Here is an 18912-nt window from a genome sequence, read left to right on the forward strand (position 1 = left end):
CCCCTGCGGGAAAGGAAGGGAAGGTGGCAGAGGTAACGGCCAGCACTTTAAACGCCGTGGCGGGAGGCACAGTCCTGTGCGAGGATGACCGAGGTCCCTGGGCCTCTTCCCCAGATGCCCGGGCGATCCGAGCAGACCCATCACAGCAGGTCTTCAGGTCCGAGAGGGATGTGGTGGACGTTTCATGATCTGCTGGCCGGACTGCGTCGCTGAGGGTCTGCGCAGGGAGGCCACCTGTGTGTTGCCTTCAGAGGCCTCTTGCCTGCCTGACGTCCCCCAGGAAGGAAGTAGGGGGAGCAGTGGCAGGCGTGATTGCCCTCCTAGGGGTTATTGACACCATGGAGCACACGCCCGCTCGGGAGCTTAGAGAGGAGTGGGGCGGATGGATGGGAGGCAGCAGGTGTGCCCTGTGGAACCCAGAGTGGGATAAGCAGCCAGCCTCACGGGGCCCAGAACTGACAACACTGTGGCCCCCCAGAGGCCCAGCGGCTCCAGGCCGTGCATCGTTGTGGCCGTCACATCTCCCATCGAGCCTGCTTCCTTTTCCTGCCAGCTTCTCTGGACCAGCCTCCACCACTTGCCCATTGGCCCCCACCCCCACGGGATCCCCAAACAGCACTTTTGGTCCCCAAGTTGAAGTGCCCTTTGCTGTCGTCCATGCACTGGCATTTCTGGGTACCGATTCCAGGCTCGAGGAGAGAGAACCTAGTGGTCGGTCCTGGTCGGAGTCCACCCCGAGCCTGTCGGCTGTGGCCAGAGGACTGGGGATCGGGGGTCGTGAGGACAACAGCATCTGGAGGGGTGGGTTCTACAGGAAGGGAGTGGGGAGGGGGTCCTGGAAGCGCGGATGCAGGTGCTAGTTGCGGCCATTTTGTAGTGCGTGGCCCAGGCTGTGTGGCAGGAGTGTGAGTGTCGCCGAGCTCTCTGTTGCAGCCTAGCCCAGGCTTCAGACCTTGACTTCTGGGGTTAGACGGACCTGGGCTCAAATCTCAGCTTTGCCTTTTCAGGTCTCGGCTCTATGTCCCCTCTGTGTGTTTCTGAGCCTCAGTTTCCCCATCTGCCTATTAAGAACGGAAGCACTTTCCTCCTGGGTCTGTCGTGACAGTTAAATGAGTTGTGCCTCGCTCAGCCAGCACACTAGCTGTCATCTGCTGTCCCTCTGCTCAGATGGGGCTCTCCGAGGTGACATCGTTGGGGGGCACTTGAGCCAAGGTTGGGTCACGGGGCTCCCTGGCCCACGGCCTGATTTCCTCCACTCTCCTCCTCTGACTCCACTTTCTTATTTCTACCAGAGCCTAAAGTGAGGTTTTCTTGCCCACTGAGTACGATTGGCAATAATTGGGGGTTTGCTAGGACGTAAATAGCTCCTGAGGCTCCCCTCCTGTAACATGGTCGTCTGAAGACAGAGTTCCAGGCTGCTCTAAAGAGCCGCAGGCGGGCGGCTGGCGTGGGGAGTCGGGGATTCCAGGGTCCCACTCTCCTGGAAGTGGCCGCCCCTGTGCCCCAGTGAGGGGCTGGAAGAGGGCAGGGCGAGACCCCACCGGCCAGCCAGCTGTCCCGGGGCCAGGCGAGGAGACCAGCCCACCGCCTGCGACACCCTAAAGTGAGGTGATTTCATGACCCACTCCCTCCCTCCTGCCTGGCAGGTAGCCCGGGTGTTTTCACAAGGAACTTGGCTCACAGGGTGTGGGGAGGCTGAGCTCTCATGGAGGAACAGCTAGGCCAGTGTGGCGTAATGGAAAAAGCCGCACACTCAGGAGACTTGGGGCCCTGCCACCTGTGATGGGTGGCCTTGGGCACACCCCTTAACCCCTCTGTGCCAGTTGTCCTCATCAGTAACATGGGGGTGATGATAATAGAAACAGTTGGCCTTCCTGGAGCACTGGCTGTGAAACGTCTAGATGTAATGACTTATTTAATCCTCATTTCAAGCTTATCGGATTATACAGATGAAGAAACCCAGGCTCAGAGAGGTTAAGTCATTTGCCCAAGGTCACACAGCTAGTGAGTGTCAGAACAAGGATTTGAAGCTGGGCAGGTGACACTAGAGTCCACAGTGTTAGCCACTCTGCTGTCCAGTGCTCCTCTCTCTAGTGGCTACTTTACAAGGTTCCTATGGAGTTAAAAGTGATGATATGTGGCAAGAAGAGGCAAACCCCTAGAGACAGGAAGCGGATGAGTGGTTGCCAGGGGCTGAGGAGGGGGCAAGAAGGAGAGACTGCTGATGGGTGCTGGGTATCTTGTTGGGTAATGAAAATGTCCTGGAATTAGATAGTGGTCATGGTTGCACTCCCCTGTGGATATACTGAAAACCATTGAGTTGTATACTTTAAAAGGGCAAATTTTATGGTATGTGAAATATATCTCAATTTCTTTTTTTGAAAAAGTGACAATGTGTGTGAGAGCAGTTTCTGGGCTGTCAAGCCTGGAGCAAATGGCAGCTGTTGGGGTTGTTGATGGCGTGGGCTGCTGCTAGGAGTTGGCATGAAGATTGGAGCAGGAGATGATGCCAGTTTAATAGAGTGGTTAAGATCCTGGGCTTTCATCCAAATCCTGCCACTTACTGGCTGTGAGATCTTGTTTAGTCAGAACTGTTTTAGTCGCAGGTGACAGAAACACAGTCAAGATGGATTATTCAAAAGGAACATTGATTAGCTAAATGCAGCTGAGGAGACCCAGGGTACTTGGCTTCAGGTGTGGCTGGATCTAGGGGCCACAGTGTCAACACGGACCTGCCTTTCTCCACTTTTTGGCTTTTGTGAAAATTAATAAAAGAAGCCTTAACTAAACTGGAGTCAGGAAGCCTGTAGGGGGAGCTCTCAGGCCCTGTCACATATGTCAGTCACACCAAACAGCAAGGGAGGCGTGCTTGCATCTCAACAGGACGTATGTAAAACTGCTTTACCACTGAAGGAAGATTTCTCCCCCACCTAGCAACAGCCCAGTCACTGAGAGACACCGCAGCTCAGCCGGTGAAGGGCTATTGCCTCCTTCAATTGCCATTTCCCGTCCCCACTCCAACTTCCCTCCTTAAAGGCAGCTCCCCGCTTTGTTGTCTGGCTTTGCCTCTGGTTTGCCAGAACGTGCACATCCGAATTGCGATGCTTTTGGCTGTTCCCAAATAAACTCATTTCGAGGGTAAAGTAACAGGCAGAGTTGCTCTTAAGCTGACACTTTCTCTGCCTCGGGGGTGGGGGGGTGTTGTCTGGGGTGGCAGCCACAGCTCCAGGCTGTGTCCACCAGCTCAGCTCGGTGACTTCAGGGAGAGGCGGATACTGAACAGTTTAAGCTGAGTGTCCTTGGTTCCTCTTGGGTTGGTGGCCGGGCCAGTCAGGGCCAGCCCGGGGCTTGGAGCAGAACCAGCATCACGCCGATGGGTGTGGATGGACAGAGAAGGAGAGGCCCCAGAGGAGACCAGAGAACTGCTGCCAAAGTGAGGAGACAGCCTGTAGGTGGCAGAAAGCAGTGAACGTCCCCTCGGGCAGAGGAAGCATCTGCAGAGAGGCCACCTGGGCAGAAGGAACGGGCATGACTCAGGCTCCTGAGGGGGAAGGACTCACGGTCACCAGCAGGAGGGCCCCCTTTATGACAGCTCACCGTCCGCTGTGATTTCCTGACTCTCTTGTCCTGGAAAAGCGGGACCCTGATAGTCGTGCCCACCACTGCTGCTGAACATCTGGCCTCGTGTGTCACTCGCATGAGGGTGCAGGCAAGAGAGCTCTGGGGTCGGGATGGGAAGACCTGGCGTCAGGCCCCAGCCCTCTGTCTTACCAGCTGTGTGGCCTTGGGCAGGCCACTCAACCTCTCTGAACTCCCTGTCTGCCCTAGCCTGGGCTCACACTGAAGAGCCCGTCAGTGTGGCGGAGGGAGCTGGCATCCAAGCCGGGCGCTGGAGATGACGAGAATGTCGCTCGAGCTGAGGGGCAGCGACTCCGGAAACGTGGTTTGGCTGAGTGACGGAGTGACAACATTGGTGACCGTTCACTGAAATGCGCCCGGTGCTATTTCGCATGCTGTCTCGTGCAGTCCTCATAGAAGCGTGAAGTCACTCAGAAGCTCAGAGAGGCAGGGCCACATCCCGGAAGGCAGCGTGGCTGGGACTGGAGCCTGGTGTGGCCAGTGTGAGACCCGGGCTGCTCACAGCTGCGCCCCCGCCGCCTTGAGCCCCAGCGCTGCCCTCGAGCCTGTGTCATCGAGGATGGTCTTCCCGCCCCGAGTTCTGTGTCTGGCCGCCCTTTGGGTCCTTCTGGCGCCTGCCGTCGGGCGTGGGCAGTCTGTCCTGCGGAGGCTGCTGGAGCGGAGCGTGGCCCTTCCCAGACAGGCCGCTGCGCCTTGCGGCCTTTGCCCTCTGAGCCTTCCCACTGGTTCTTCGTGTCCCCTAGGCCGAGGCCCATGGCCGTCACTGGAGGGAGGGCGACCCACACAGGAGCACAGCTGAGCATCTGCTGAGCCAGACCCCAGGTGTTCAGAGAGGGGTCTTGTCCCCACCCGGGAGGTCAGGCAGGGCTTGCTTTCTGGAGGAGGGGACTTCTAAGGAGCGTCTTGACAGAGAGTCAGGAGCTGACCCGCCCACAGGATGGGGAAGGGCATCCACGCAGAGGAGCCCGCGTGTGCAGAGGCGAGAAGGAGCAGGACTCTGCGCTGGCATCTGGCAAGTTGCGAGGGCAGGCGGCGCAGGCCACTGGGCCTCACTGCCCAGCCGGGAGCTCTCGGGAGAAGCGTCAGCCACGTGTCCTGTAAGCAGGGATGCTCTGTGCTCTGGGGTCCCAGAGAGGGCTGCTGCTAGGCACAGGGGCTTTCGGGGGAGCTGTGTTCTAGACGCGGCCCGTCTCTGAGCTGAAACCCAGCTGGAGGTAGTGTCTTGATCTGCACCTTTGTTTCTCGGTGTAGAAGGTTACTGATGTCCAGAGACAGAAGAGGCTGTCCCAGGTCACACAGCAAAAGCCCACGGCACTTACCTTTGGGGGCTGTCTGCTCAGAAGCCCCCACACTCCACCACAGAAGCCAAAGGGAGGAGAGTGTTTGTCCTGTCTTTTCGGGGGCAGGAATGGGGGGCAGAACTGAGGAGTTCTCATGTCCCAGGCAGGCTTTGCAGCTGGAAAGGCTCCCCAGTGAGATCCCAGCCCATGCCTGGCTGGGGATGCTACCACCCGCATCCACACACCGCCTCTGCTGGACCGTCAGGCGCGCTCTGTCCCTCGGATGTTAACTTCTGAGACTGGGGTGTGCCCTCACAGGTTGTACCTGCTTGGTGGAATATTGTTTTCCTTCTGTCTGATAAGCTATGGCCATATCAATGGCGTGTATCTGAGAAAGCACGGTAGTTGCCTTTTTCCACACACTTGGCAATTCTCTATTTGTAAAATAGAAAGAGGCAAGATTTCGCTGGTCAGTAGTGTCTCCACCCCAGTCCAGGCCCTGCTGTTACCGCCTGGAGCATAATTTCTCCTGTCCTAGGCGGTGGCTGACCAGACCAGTTAACCACTTTTTTCATTCATTTGTTCATTCGTTGATTCATTCATTCTTTGCACAAATTTGTACCATGTGCCTACTGTGTACCAGTGAGGAGGTGGTGGGGCAGGCCAGAAGGCAGGCAGACCAGTAAGGGAGTTGGGCTAAAAAAGAACTCTGACCTGGCCTGTGGAGGGGCAGTAACGATGAGAGAAGTGGACAGACAGGAGAGATGGCAGACTCCAAGTGGTGTATCCACCAGGACACCAGGGCATGCTGACATTTAGGCATACCAGCTCATTGAGGGGACAGTCCCCAAAGACAGCCAACCACATATGGAGAGCAGGCCCAGGGATGTTGTCATGTCCTGCTCAGAGGACCACGTGGCTTCCCACCAGCCTGCGGCTGCCCGTGACAATCCCCCTGGCCCTTCTGCACGGCCTGCCTTGGCTGTCCTGGGGCTGGGCTTCTGTGAGGCTGAGGGAGGCGAGCCCTCCCCGCGCAGTCTGCCACTAACAGGAACCACGTGTGGACCTCCAGGCCCGCTTCCACGGTGTGCCTTGGACAGCTGTGTCCTTTCCCTCCGCCACAAGCTGATGTCTTGAGAACTGCTGATGGAGTGTTCTCTCATTCCCCTTGGAGGCTTGTGATGTGGCAGCTTGACGTGGCTCCCTGTCCCTTCCCGCCCTGCAGGCTGACTCATTCTCCGCACCCTGAGCACCACTGCCTTTATTATCTGGGGGACGGGCGTGGACTTGCCAGTTTGCAAGGATAACGGCTGCCGTTGGATTTGCCCACCATGCCTCTGGTCCTGCTGCTGCAGACAGCCTGGGTCTGGGGTCCCCACCGAGGGTCTGGAACGTTGCCTATGTCTGCCTCAAAGCCTGTGGGTGCCAAGTGTGACAGTTCTCTGAGTAGAAGCAGCTTGTGGCCTGTGAACCTGGACCCACTAAGACCAAAAGCAGAATAGCCCACAGGCCTTTGATCGCCTGTGCTTCGAATAGCAGTCTTACAGATGCCGTACCGTTGATAGAATGGTTAGAAAATGAAATAAAACTGGAGATGGCTAAAAGAGGAGGATGGGTACCACGTCCAGCGCTGCACTGTCCCACATGGTGGCCACTAGTCACATGAGGCTACTTAAACGTAAATGTAAGTTAAATAAAAATTTCAGTTCCTCAGTCTCAGGAGCCACATTTCACGTGCTCAGTGGGCACCCAGGGCCAGTGGCTACCATAAGGCACAGGGCAGGTACACAATGTTTCCATTGCTGCAGGAAGTTCCGTCGGGCGGCCCAGCACGGCCACTGCGGGGGCTTGGGTGGGCTGAGGAGTTTGCCAGCCTTAGAACACAACCTCACAATGGAATGTGATCCAGCTGTAAAAAGGAAGGACATTCTGACACACGCTACAACATGGGTGAAGCTTGAGGACATCATGCTTAGCGAAATAAGCCAGCCACAGAAGGACAGTTGTGGTTCCGCTTCTGTGTGGTGCCTAGAACCGTCAGACTGGCACGGATGGGAAGTGGGACGGCGGTTGCCGGGGCTGGGGGGGGGATGGGGAGTTAATGGGTATAGGTTTCGGTTTGGGGTGATGAAGAGATTCTGGGGACGGATGGTGGTGATGCTTGCACAACAATGTGAACGTTCAATACCACTTAATTGTACGCTTAAAATGGTAAATTTTATACTATGTATATTTACCACAATTTTAAAAACCACAACAGCCTCACAAACTGCTAAAAATGATTCCCAAATAACTTTGAGAATAACGTGTTCATTATGGGCAGAGTGCGAGGAGGGGGCGTTTCTGGTTAAACACCTGTATGCCCCCCAAAAGGTCGCGTTCAGTGCTTGTTCACGCAGGCTCCCTGCTGAGCAGCCCATGCTCCTCCGTCTGCGGGCAGTGAGTCAGGCTCCACGGGTGAGGGGTCTGGCCGAGGACACACGGCCAGCCTGAGGAAGCGTCAGGATTTGACCCCAGGGGTGCCGTCTGTGACTAGACCTTGCAGCATTCAAACCTAAGCCTGCTGCCTCAAATTAATGAATAACACTCGGGGAGACACTTGAGCTCTTTGGGCCACACTTATCTGGGTAGAGACAAGTCAGGACAAGAGGCGAGAGAGTAACTTTCTACATTAGCAGTGCAGACCCCCAGCAGGATGGAAAATACGGCTCTGGTGGGGCCTCTTCAGCCAGTGTGTCCATCCAGACAGGCTCAGGGGGACCAGGAGAAGGGAACAGGCAGGCTAGGATGCACAGAGTACTGGTGCATACCTGTTTTTTTAAAAATTCCCTGGGGCTGGCCCAGCAGTGCAGTGGTTAAGTTCACACATTCTGCTTCGGCGGCCTGGGGTTCACCAGTGTGGATCCCCAGTGCAGACATGGCACCACTTGGTAAGCTGTGCTGTGGCAGGCGTCCCACATATAACGTGGAGGAAGATGGGCACGGATGTTAGCTCAGGGCCAGTCTTCCTTAGCAAAAAGAGGAGGATTGGCACATGTTAGCTCAGGGCCAGTCTTCCTCCAAAAAAAAATTCCCTTTAGGGGCTAGCACAGTGGCATAGTGGTTGAGTTCACACACTCCTCTTTGTTGGCCTCGGGTTCTCAAGTTCACATCCCGGACATGGACCTACATGCCGCTTATCAAGCCACGCTGTGACAGCATCCCACATAAAATGGAAGAAGACTGGCACAGATGTTAGCTCAGGGCCAATCTTGCTCACCAAAAAAAGTAAATAAAGGTTCCCTTTAATGGTGTTTCAGCATTGTCTGAAATAAAATTGAGAAGGAAAAAGAAGATAGTGTTAGGCAAAGCCTATAAATCTCCTCAAGACTGTGCGGCTGAAGCTGATTAATCACCTGCTTTTAGAAAGAAGGAAAGCTCTTCACCTGAGCGTGGAGGCGTACATGTACCTCGTCCCAAGCTGATGTTTCCCGTTCATGTGACACTGCGAAGCCACCTGGGAGAGCGGTACTAGGCAGAGAGAATGGGATTTAGATGAAAATCCTTGAGCTGGCTGGACCCTGCTCAGCTGTGCCACCTCGGGCAGTTCCCTGGCCCTCTCTGCTCCCCCGTTTCCCCGTCTGTGACTGGGGATCGTCCATCTATTTCACAAGGTTATCATGAAGGTCAGATAAAACCGTGTGTATGAGAAGGCTCGTTAACTGTAAACCCAAGCAGGTGTCAGTAGTGGTTACTAATTATTGTTTAATATTAGCAATATGAATATTATTAATCAGGGAACTTAGCAAAGTCTGAAGCTGCGTTATGACTCCACAGCCCGGCTTAATCCATAAAGAAACGCTGCCAGTTGGTATCATCATGGCCAGCTAAAAGGGGAGGCCCAAGGTGTGTCACTTTCCCAAGACCACAGGTATCGTATCAGATATTTTCCATTAATTCCTTAAGACATCAGAGAGGCATTTCTTGCCCTGGTGAGGCTTTTTGTCCTGGGTACTCAGCCCCTGTTCTTCCTCTGTCCCCACAGCAACCTCTGAGGGTGTTGCCTACGCCACCCTGTTATGGTCAGTTCACTGTTCAGGCTCTCTCGAGACCGTGAGTCTTTGTTGCCATACCCCGTGCGCCAGCACAGAGCTGTCTGTTGAGCCAACCTGGGGAATTCTGCGTGGGGCGGGGCTGTGATCATGTCATGGGCGTGGACCTGACCGGATTAATGGAGTCCAAGGGTTTGTTCCTTCATACAACCTGGCAGTTCTTAGGAACAGGGTGGCCTGCTGTCCAGGAGTTCTGGTGGCTCTCGGGGTGTTGGTCATATTTCAGGTCGTGTGGCTGGACCCCCGGGGAGAATGAGCATGGTCTCTCTCAGCTCCGAGCCTTCACCAGGCCAGCAACCGTGGGCACAAAGAATTGCTTTCAGGGAGTAGGCCCCATTGACGTTGGCTTCTCTGTTAGTTTGGGTTTCTGAAAAGCTGAACTGTGATCTTTTGTATACAAATTACATAGTTCACGTAATTCCTTTAAAATGTCAGAGACGCATTTATCATATTAAAGGCTTTCATTTTTGCTATTCTCCCCCTGTTTAGATGCAGATGTTGGACAAATTTCCCATGGAAGGAGGACAGAAGGACCCCAAACAGCGGATCATTCCTTTTCTGCCAGGTGGGTGAGACGTGCTCGCAGACGGGGCCGCCGGGGGTCCAGGCCAGCTCCCAGGTCTCTCAGCTCATCCTCCTCGAGGCATTGCCCCAGTGACCACCGTCTCAGTCATTTGTAGAAATTAGTGCCTAAGAAGATGAGCTTCAGGGTTAGATGCTACACGGTTTACTTGCTGTATGACCTTAGGCAAGACACTTCACCTCTGGGAGCCTTAGTTTCTCCTGTCTCTAAAATGGGAATAGTCGGAGCTCACGAAGTTTGGTGGTGAGTGGCATGTATGATTATGCCTGCTGTATTAGTTTTCTTTCGCTGTGTAACAAATTACCACCGAGTTAGCAGCTTAAGACAGCACCCGTTTGCTTTCTCTCAGTTCTGTTGGTCAGATGTCCAGGCAGGCTCAGCAGGGTTCTCTGTCTGGGGTCTCACAAGGCCAAAGGCAAGATCAGGGCTGGGCTGGGCTCCTCTCCGGAGTGTTTGGGGAAGAAGTGCTTCCAGCCTCCTTCAGGCTGTTGGCAGAATTCAGCTCCTTGCAGCTGCAGAGTCGAGATACCTCTCTCCTTGCTGACAGTCAGCCGGGGACCGCTTCGGCTTCCAGAAGCTGCCCACGCTCCTTATCCGTCTTCAGGCTGCAGTGGGGCGTTGCATCTTTCTTGTGCTTTGAATCTCCCTGACGTCCCCTTCTGCCTTCAGTCAGGGAAAGCTGTTTGCTTTTAAGGGCTCATGCACTTACGATGTGCCCACCTGGCCAATCGCGGAGCATCTCCCTCTCTTACAGGGAACTGTGGCGTATAATATAAGGTGATCCCAGGAGCAGGATCTCATCAGAGCACGGGCTCTGCGGATGAGGGCGGGACATCTTTGGAGGGCCATTTCAGAAATTGTGCCTGCCTGCCTGCCTCCCACAGCTCCAAACCCGTCTGAATGTCGGGCACCACTCCAGGCCTGTGGAGCAGTTAATGCCGTGATGGCTGGTCCTTGCCCGCAGGACATTGTGTCCCTTCCCCCCCAAAAAAAACTTCCTAACAAAGGATACCATCAGGGCTTCAGCTCAAAACAATGAGTGACCCAAACCAGTGTTACTTCTTAACGTAGTAATAGCTACCATTTGTGGGATGTCTACTGTGGGCCGGTCACTGGGCCGAGTGCCTTTCATCTATTACCTCGTTTAGTCCTCAGAACCGCCCTGCAGGGTAGACATTACTATACCCATTTCACAGATGAAGAAATTGAGGCACAGAGAAATGGTAATTGCTTGCACAAATGGCAGATCTGGGATTCAAACACATGTGTGGCTTCGGGCCTGAAGTCAGATGGCCCTCGCTCAAATCCCACTGCCCCTGCTCATCCAGCCTGTTACCTCGGGTAAACTACTTAAGCACACCACGTTTCATATCTTTGTTTCAAATTGCGGATAGTAATGGTACTTAAATGATAGAGTTGTCATGAGGATTAGATGAGTGCCTGGCGCATAACTAGCAGCAGTGCAGGACTCACTGTTATTTTCATGCAGAGATATTCAGCAAATTGACCATCACCCTACATCACAGATATTTAGAGCTGGAAGGGCCTTTCAGGTCTTTTCCACTTTGCAGACGAGGGAGCAGGCCCAGAGATGGGGAGACTCCCTGGGTCGCACAGGAGCCCGCTGTCTCCTCCCCGACTCCACGGATCCTCGATCAGCACATCAGCCAGGTGTTGTCATCACCGAGCGGGTTTAGAGACAGGGTGGATGTATTTGCCAGGCCCCCATCTACTCGGAGAATCATTTGCCTAAAAAAGCTAATGTTTTTAGTTCTTCCACGGGGAAAGTGTGCAATTGCACTGGAATTTTTTCCTATTGGAGAAAACCCAGTGTGCCAGCTGCAACAGCCAAATATCAGTGCTCCAGAGCACGAGCTTTGGAGTCAAACAGACCCAGCCCCGTGACGTCAGGCAGCTGACATCCCCCCACCCTGAGCCTCGGTTTCCACATCTGCTAAATGGGACAGTGACCCCTGTGTCACTGGCTTTTCTCCCTGGCCTTGAGTAGGTTCTCAGGAAAGGCAAACACAGGGTCCCAGGACATTCCTTGGACTTGCTTGGTACTTCGTATCGTGGAGTCATACTTAAATGATCAACCTGGATATTCAAGTTGAACTGGTCTCTAAATGTAGGTTTTTCTTCAAGGAAGGAAAGGAAAGCAGTGAGTTACAACTCTCTTCTGGATGCAAGGCAAAACCAGCTCTGGAAACACTTCCCAGGACGGGAAAGAACTTGAGCCGACCTTCTCCCTCGCTCCTGAGAGCTTGCGTGGTTACGTAATCCTTTCCACCCACAAGTTCACGAAATGCTGTTCTCAGGGACTTGGCCCTGTTCTCCTTGCTCGGGGTTCCCACTTGTACCTCGGAGAGGTCCCCTTGGGCCCCGGGACCCCTAGAGTGTCGCTCCCCAGCCCACCTCTTAGCTTTTCCTTGAGGCTACGGCCAAGGGCAAGGATGCCAGGAGAAATGTCCCCTCTCCTTGGGGTCAGTTTCCTGCCAGGATTGCCGCGTCAGCAGAACAAAAGCGAGTCTCATGTTAGCACAAAGGCAGGGGGAGGGGAGAGCAGCCCTGTGCAATTTTCCGTCCCAGCAAAAGCTGGAGAGGCCAGCTTGGCAGAGGATGCGGCTTGAAAAATAGGAATTACAGTTTGGCTTTCCTCCACTGTGGAAAAGAAAAGCCTGCCCGTTCCCACCGAAGGCCTGCTCTCCTCCAGCACCCTTTCCACGCCAGCACGCTGGCCTGCAGGGAGGGCCGGGGGCAGCCTCGCCTTCTTCCCACGACTCACACAGAAGCATGTCACATCAGGCACAGACGAGGGGCTGCTGCCCCATCGGCATTTCACTGGAAGTACTGGCCAGGCAGCTACTGGCCACCTGGTTCTGCCCCACAGCCCGGGGCCTGAGCGGTCACTCCAGCTATGCTGTGGGTAAACGATGAGTTAGCCCTGTGGAGGCAGGTCTCAAGAAACCAAGCTGCCGGCTGAGGAAAGATCATGTGCTCTTAATCACAGAGTTTAAGACAGTATCATCTAACCTATTTAAAAAAAAGTAATTACCCTTTTGTGAGCACCTAGGAGGCGCCAAGCCCCGTGCTGGGTGCATCGTGGAGATTACTGCTATGAGGTAGGGGCTGCTGTCCCATTTTACAGAAGAAGAGACTGAGGCTCTGAGAGTTCAATGCGTTTCCCGAGGCAGCGCAGTCAGTAAGAGACCGCCCTGCAGTTGCCCCAGGGCCTCACTGACTACACAGCCTGTGGCCTCCCCGGTAGGTGCCACTGCTGCCACGGGGCTTCCTGTCCTGCTTGCCGGCAGGGCGCCTGACGTGTCCAGAGGCTCCTGTCCTGTGAGGCCGCACGGGGAGTGGAGTGGTGCCTGGCTGTTGTGTCTCACCCCCAGGAGACATCGAAGGCTCCTGAGTTCTCCATCCTCCTCTCTCAGCCCCTGCAGGCCGAGCCTTGGATGAATTCTCTTTGGTGGCAGTGGCTCTGGGAGGGGCCGGTGCTAGCACCGTGCCTGTGGTGCATATTTTGAGTCGGGTCACAACGTTCTTAGTAAAAGGCCTGTCCACCCCATTCTCCTCCCTTCCTCTGGTTTGCAGAAAGGGAGATTATACTGTGATGGGACCAGAATGTTGGTTGTAGGGCCTCCTCTCTCATCCTGAGAAAGAGATTAGAGGGCAGGGCGCGTTTGCTGTGTGGGATTTCTCTTCACTGCACACACGCCTTAGTTTTCCTGAAGGCTCAGGACTCTCTGAGGGCTTCTAACTGCGAGTGGTCCCGCCTGTGAGGGCGGTAATTTGATTATCCCGATGATGGATGTGGGGAATGAATGGGAAAGCTCCCAGCCTTCTCTGGATTTGCGCCAGGGATGCTGAGCATGCTACAGGGCGGGGGACACTCCCACCCAGGGAAGGACCGCCCCACCCACAGTGTCTCAGGGTCCCTCCCTGTTGCCCCTCCGGGCCTGGAGGGCAGCCCCAGGGCTGGCACAGGGCCCCTCGGAGACTGCACCTGTCGAGGGAGCGAGGGATGAGACCAGCAATTCCGGGGAGCTGGGTTGTAGACCCTTTCCCACTTTGCTGCGTAATTTGCTTTTTAATTCTAAGTAACATGAAAATTTTCTGATTCCTGAAGGAAATAAATATTTATGGGAGGAACTTGGGGGAAAGCATAAAGAAGAAAAGAAAAAGGCTCTGTCTGCCCCCATCAGCAATAAGCACTTTGAACTCTGAGATGCACTTTCTTCTAGATTTTTCTTTCCTGACAAGCATGTGTATCAGAGATTTGACTGACTCATAGCGAAATTGAAACCATCACCATTATAAAGACAGGAGATTCCTTGCTATTAAGGAATATGTATTTCCTCTCACTGTATTTTTTTTAATTGGTGGAAATGAATCAAAAAAGAAAGGCTCAGTATTAGGCTAACCCTGTCTACCTGATTTCCTAATAGTGCTCTTTTGCCCAAGGATAAGTTATCTAATTGTTTAAAGTGTTACATTAACCATGTGGCCTTTGTGGATGCAAATCTCCCTCACCACTTGCCTTGCAAATCTTTACATCAAAGGCTCCTTCCCATCGTCCCTTTCGGTTCTGTCCTATTGTGAAAACTCTTGCAGACCTTTCCTACCCTCCTGTTCCTGCCCACGTGAGCTTGATCTGTGGATCAAGAGCCACCTTGGAACAGTGGTTAATCTCTCCTCGCCCTGCCAGCCTCCTGACCCCATCTCCTCTCCTTACCCCACGTCCCTGGGCCAGAAGCAGGTGAAGCTCTTGGCAGATCTCCGTGCTCCGCTGTCTGGAGAGCCGTGGTCTCCCTGTGCCTTCCTCTTCGCCCTGCCCCCAGAGACCTCCTGCATAAGCGTGGCAGAGCAGCTCATCTCCGCCCCCCGCCTCTTTGGCCCTCCTTGATGTCTTATTCCTGACTTGGCCCACCCCCCGCCCATATGACAGATCCAGAATGGCGAACCCAGGCTGTGTTGATCCTGTTCGTGTGCTTTGCCACCATCTCCCCACAAGGGGGTCTCCTCTTAGACTCAGAAACCCACCGCTTTGCTTGAAACAAACGTCACCCATGACATTTCAGCGTCTTGGGTATTTCCAGAGACCCTCGGTGGCATCATTTATGTGTTTGTCTTTGCCTGTGAACCGCCTCCTCCGCCATCCATTGTACTGGAGGCCCTGGTGCTACATCATCCCAGTGTTCCGGACCATTCTCTCAGTTAGATGGGGGGCGGGGGTAGGAAGGCCAGGAAGGCTTCTGTTACAAACAACTGCCTGGGGAAGAAGCTGGAGAGATTTGTCATCCTGGCAGGTGGAATCCCCTTCATATATTCACCAAATGTTAGTGCCATGTGGTGAGGGCGCAAAATTGACTAAGGCCCAGTCAGTTGCTATTTGTGCAGAGCCCCACGACTGGTGGGAAAGAAGAAGGTGTGGAAATCGACAATGTGATGTGTGCAATCAGAAAGAGACAGGAGCTCTTAACCCGTTTGAAAGTGGTTGAGAGTTTCCCAACAGGGGTGGTGGATGAGGTTGGATGGGGAGGGCATTCCAGACAGAGGGAGAGGCACAGAATCATGGAAGAACATGGACTGACTGGGGAACGTGAGGCTAAAGCAGAGGTGTACGAGGAAGGAGGAGGAAAGGAGACTGAACTGTTGTGTTAGGACATACCTGAGTGTCCATGATACTGCTCACCCATCTGAGAATCCTAGAGTTGGACGAGGGACCTCAGACCATCAGGTCTAACCTTCCTTCCTCGTTGTGTAGGCGCCCCTTCCGTGGATTGGTTCCCACCTCCCTAATCTCACCAGAACTCACCCACTGGGTCCTGCTCCCTCAAGCACTTGCACTGGAGCTGTGACTGGGGCCTTGGAGGATCACACGTGGGGTCGTCCAGGCCCTGTGGACGTCCAGCACGGGGTGCTGAGGGCAGCCAGGAATTTGGGTACCACTCAGACCTACCAGAGACATCCACATCCCCATCATCCCAGGTTGCTGACAGCTCATCACTGCTCCTTTGTAACGCACGTGCACTCTCACCTTCTGCAGGCAAAATTCTCTTCCGACGCAGCCACATCCGGGACGTGGCGGTCAAACGCCTGATACCGATTGATGAATACTGTAAGGTACGTCTGAGAAGTGCTGGCACTTCCCTGTGTCTCACATCTTTCCTGTGTTTTTTTTTTTCTTTTCTCTTCCTGGCTACAAGATTCTTTTTGTGAGAAATCTGTACAGTTGAAAGAAGTGTGTAGAAATTAGAAAATGCAATCACCCATGATCCCTCAACTCAGAGGCAACAATGGTGACGGTTTCTACCTTGTTCCTTTCTATCTTCTCTCCCTGCGTGCATTTCTTTACACTGTTGAGACCATCCCCTTGTGTTATTTTTGTTACTGTTTCTCTTTTCTTAAAGATTGTAGTAGAAGAATTTCCCCATGCTATTAAAAAATCTTGAGCCTACTTTTAATGGCTGCATAGTATTTCACTGTGTGTGAATGTTCCAAAAGTTATTCAGCCAACCCCTATTGATGGACAGTGCAGCTGGCTTCCAGTCCCTTGAATGTTCTAAACCACAGGAGCCTGCCTTCTGGTTATGTATCGTTTGGCTTGGGGATGTAAAAGAAGCATATTTTTCTTTTGTTTAGCTTCCCTTATCTTTAATATTTATTGCTCTGACTTAAAAGCACTAGCAATTCTGATGGGACAAGGGTGGGAACAGCAAGAAATGCCTTAAAAATGGAGCAGTGAATGCTCTCTCCCACTAAGATCAAGAACAAAGCAAGTGTATTTGCTCTGTCCACTTCTGTTCTCTATTTTGCTGGAGGTTCCAGCCAGTGTAAGCTGCCAAGAAAAAGAAATAGAAGGCATAGAGGTTGGAAAGGAAGAAGTAAGATTGCCTTGACTCACGGATGACGCGATTCTGTTGTAGCAAATCTTAAGGGATCCCCAGAGAACCTGCTAGAACTGATAACGAGATTAGTGAGATCATAGGATACAAGATCAGTATACAAAAATCACTTGTATTTCTACACACTAGTAACGAACAACTCAAAAATGAAATCAGGAAAATAATTCCACTCACAGTAGCATCAAAAAGAATAAAATACTGGGGCCAACCTGGTGTCATAGTGGTTAAGTTCGTGCAATCCGCTTCAGCAGCCCATGGTCGCAGGTTCAGATCCCAGGTGCAGACCTACACGCTGCTCATCAAGCCGTACTGTGGTGGCATCCCAGATACAAAAAATAGAGGAAGATTGCCACACGTTAGCTTAGCAACAATCTTCCTCCAGCAAAAAGAGGAAGGTTGGCAACAGATGTTCGATCAGGGCCAATCTTCCTCACCAAAAAAAATAATAATAATAAAATAAAATACTTAGAAATAAATTTAATGAAAGAATATAAGGTGTGTACACTGAAACTACAATACATTCCTGAAAGAAATTAAAGAAGCTCTAAATTAATGAAGACACATTCCACACTCGTGGATTGGAAGACTCAATAGGGTTAAAATGGCAGTTATCCCTCAGTTGATCTGCAGATTCAATATAATCTCTTCAAAATCCGAGTAGGCTTTTTTTCTAGAAATTAACAGTCTGATCCTAAAGTGTATGGGAAAATGCAAGGGACCCAAAATAGCCAAAACAATTTTGAAAAAGAGCAAACTTGGAAGGCTTCCATTACCCATTTTCAGACCTTCCTACAAAGCTGCAGTAATCCAGACAGTGTGGCGCTGCCGTGAGGAGAGGGGACGGGGCAGTGCAACATAATTGAGAGTCTAGAAATAAACTCTATAAAATGTATAGTCAGTTGCTTTTCAACAAAGGTGCCCAGAAATTCAATAGGAAAAGGATAATCTTTTCACAAATACTGTGGGATAATAGGCTATCCATGTGCCCTCCAAAAAAATTGTTGGACCCTTACCTCACACCATGCAAAAAAATCAAAATGGATCATGGACCTAAACATAAGAGCTAAAACTATAAGACTTCTAGAAGAAAACATAGGAGGAAATCTTCATGACCTTGGTTTAGATAGAGTTCATAGATATGACACCGAAAAAGTAAAACTGGTAAATTGGACTTTACTAAACTTAGAAACTTCTGAGCTTCAAAAGATACCACATAGAGACCAGCCCGGTGGCACAGCAGTTAAGTGCACACGTTCCACTTCAGTGGCCCCGGGTTCACCAGTTCAGATCCCAGGTGCGTACATGGCACTGCTTGGCAAGCCATGCTGTGGCAGGCGTCCCACATATAGAGTGGAGGAAGATGGGCACGGATGTGAGCTCAGGGCCAGTCTTCCTCAGCAAAAAGAGGAGGATTGGCAGCAGATGTTAGCTCAGGGCTAATCTTCCTCAAAAAAAAAAAAAAGATACCATGAAGAAAATGAAAAGACATACCACAGATTCAGAGGAAATGTTTATAAATCTTATATCTGATAAGGGACTTGTATTGAGACCATATAAAGAACTCAACTCAATAATAAAAAGACAACCCAGTTTAAAAACAGAAAAAAGATTTGAATGGAAATTTCACAGAAGACATATGATGGTTAATAAGCTCATAAAGGTGTTCAGCATCATTAATCATAAGGGCAATGCAAAACAAAGCCATTATGAGATACCTACACAGCCATTAGACTGGCTGTAATCAACATAACAGACAAGACCCAGAGTGGGTGAGGATGTGGAGGAACCAGAGCCCTCATTCTGGTGGGGAGTATGATGGAAAGCTGCTTTGGAAAACAGTTGGGCAGTTTCTTAAAAAGTTAAATTTACCATATGACCACTCTTAGGTATGTACTCAAGAGAATTGAAAACTTATGTCCACACAAAGACTTGGATGCAAACGTTCATAGCAGCATTAATCATAATGGCCAAAAATTGAAAGCAATCCATATGTCCATCATCTGGTGAATAGATAAAGAAAATGTGGAATATCTATACAATAAAATATTATTCGATAGTAAAATGCAGTGCAATACTGATAAATGTTATATTTATAAATGGATGAATCTCAAAAATACGTTGCTAAGTGAAAGAAGCCAGATGCAAAAAGACTATATACTGTATGATTCCATTTATATGAAATTTGCAGAAAAGGCAAATTTATAGAGACAGAAAGCAGATCAGTGGTTTCCTGGGCCTGGGGGCGGTGGAAGCAGAGATCGACTGCAAATTAGGTTGGGGGAAATTTTTGAGCTGATGGAAAAGTTCTAAAACTAGATTGTGGTGATGGTTGCACAACTCTGTAATTTACTAAATATCACTGAATTGTGTACTTAAAATGGGTGAATTTTATGGTATGTAAATTATAC

At 51.7% G+C, this 18912-nt stretch overlaps 1 protein-coding gene across 4 annotated transcripts in view; it reads left to right on the forward strand.

The window, feature by feature from the left end:
• The window catches only part of SH3PXD2B (SH3 and PX domains 2B), a 98123-nt gene that overhangs the window by 31224 nt on the left and 47987 nt on the right, over positions 1 to 18912 (forward strand). For all 4 annotated transcript variants that reach the window (XM_070232918.1, XM_023617238.2, XM_070232919.1 and 1 more), the window contains exons 3-4: positions 9500 to 9575; positions 15646 to 15722. In XM_070232918.1, the coding sequence (XP_070089019.1) occupies positions 9500 to 9575; positions 15646 to 15722 (153 nt within the window). The remainder of the gene's footprint in view (positions 1 to 9499; positions 9576 to 15645; positions 15723 to 18912) is intronic.

Source organism: Equus caballus, chromosome 14 (genome assembly GCF_041296265.1).
Source record: "Equus caballus isolate H_3958 breed thoroughbred chromosome 14, TB-T2T, whole genome shotgun sequence".
In the NCBI taxonomy this organism is placed as follows: domain Eukaryota; kingdom Metazoa; phylum Chordata; class Mammalia; order Perissodactyla; family Equidae; genus Equus; species Equus caballus.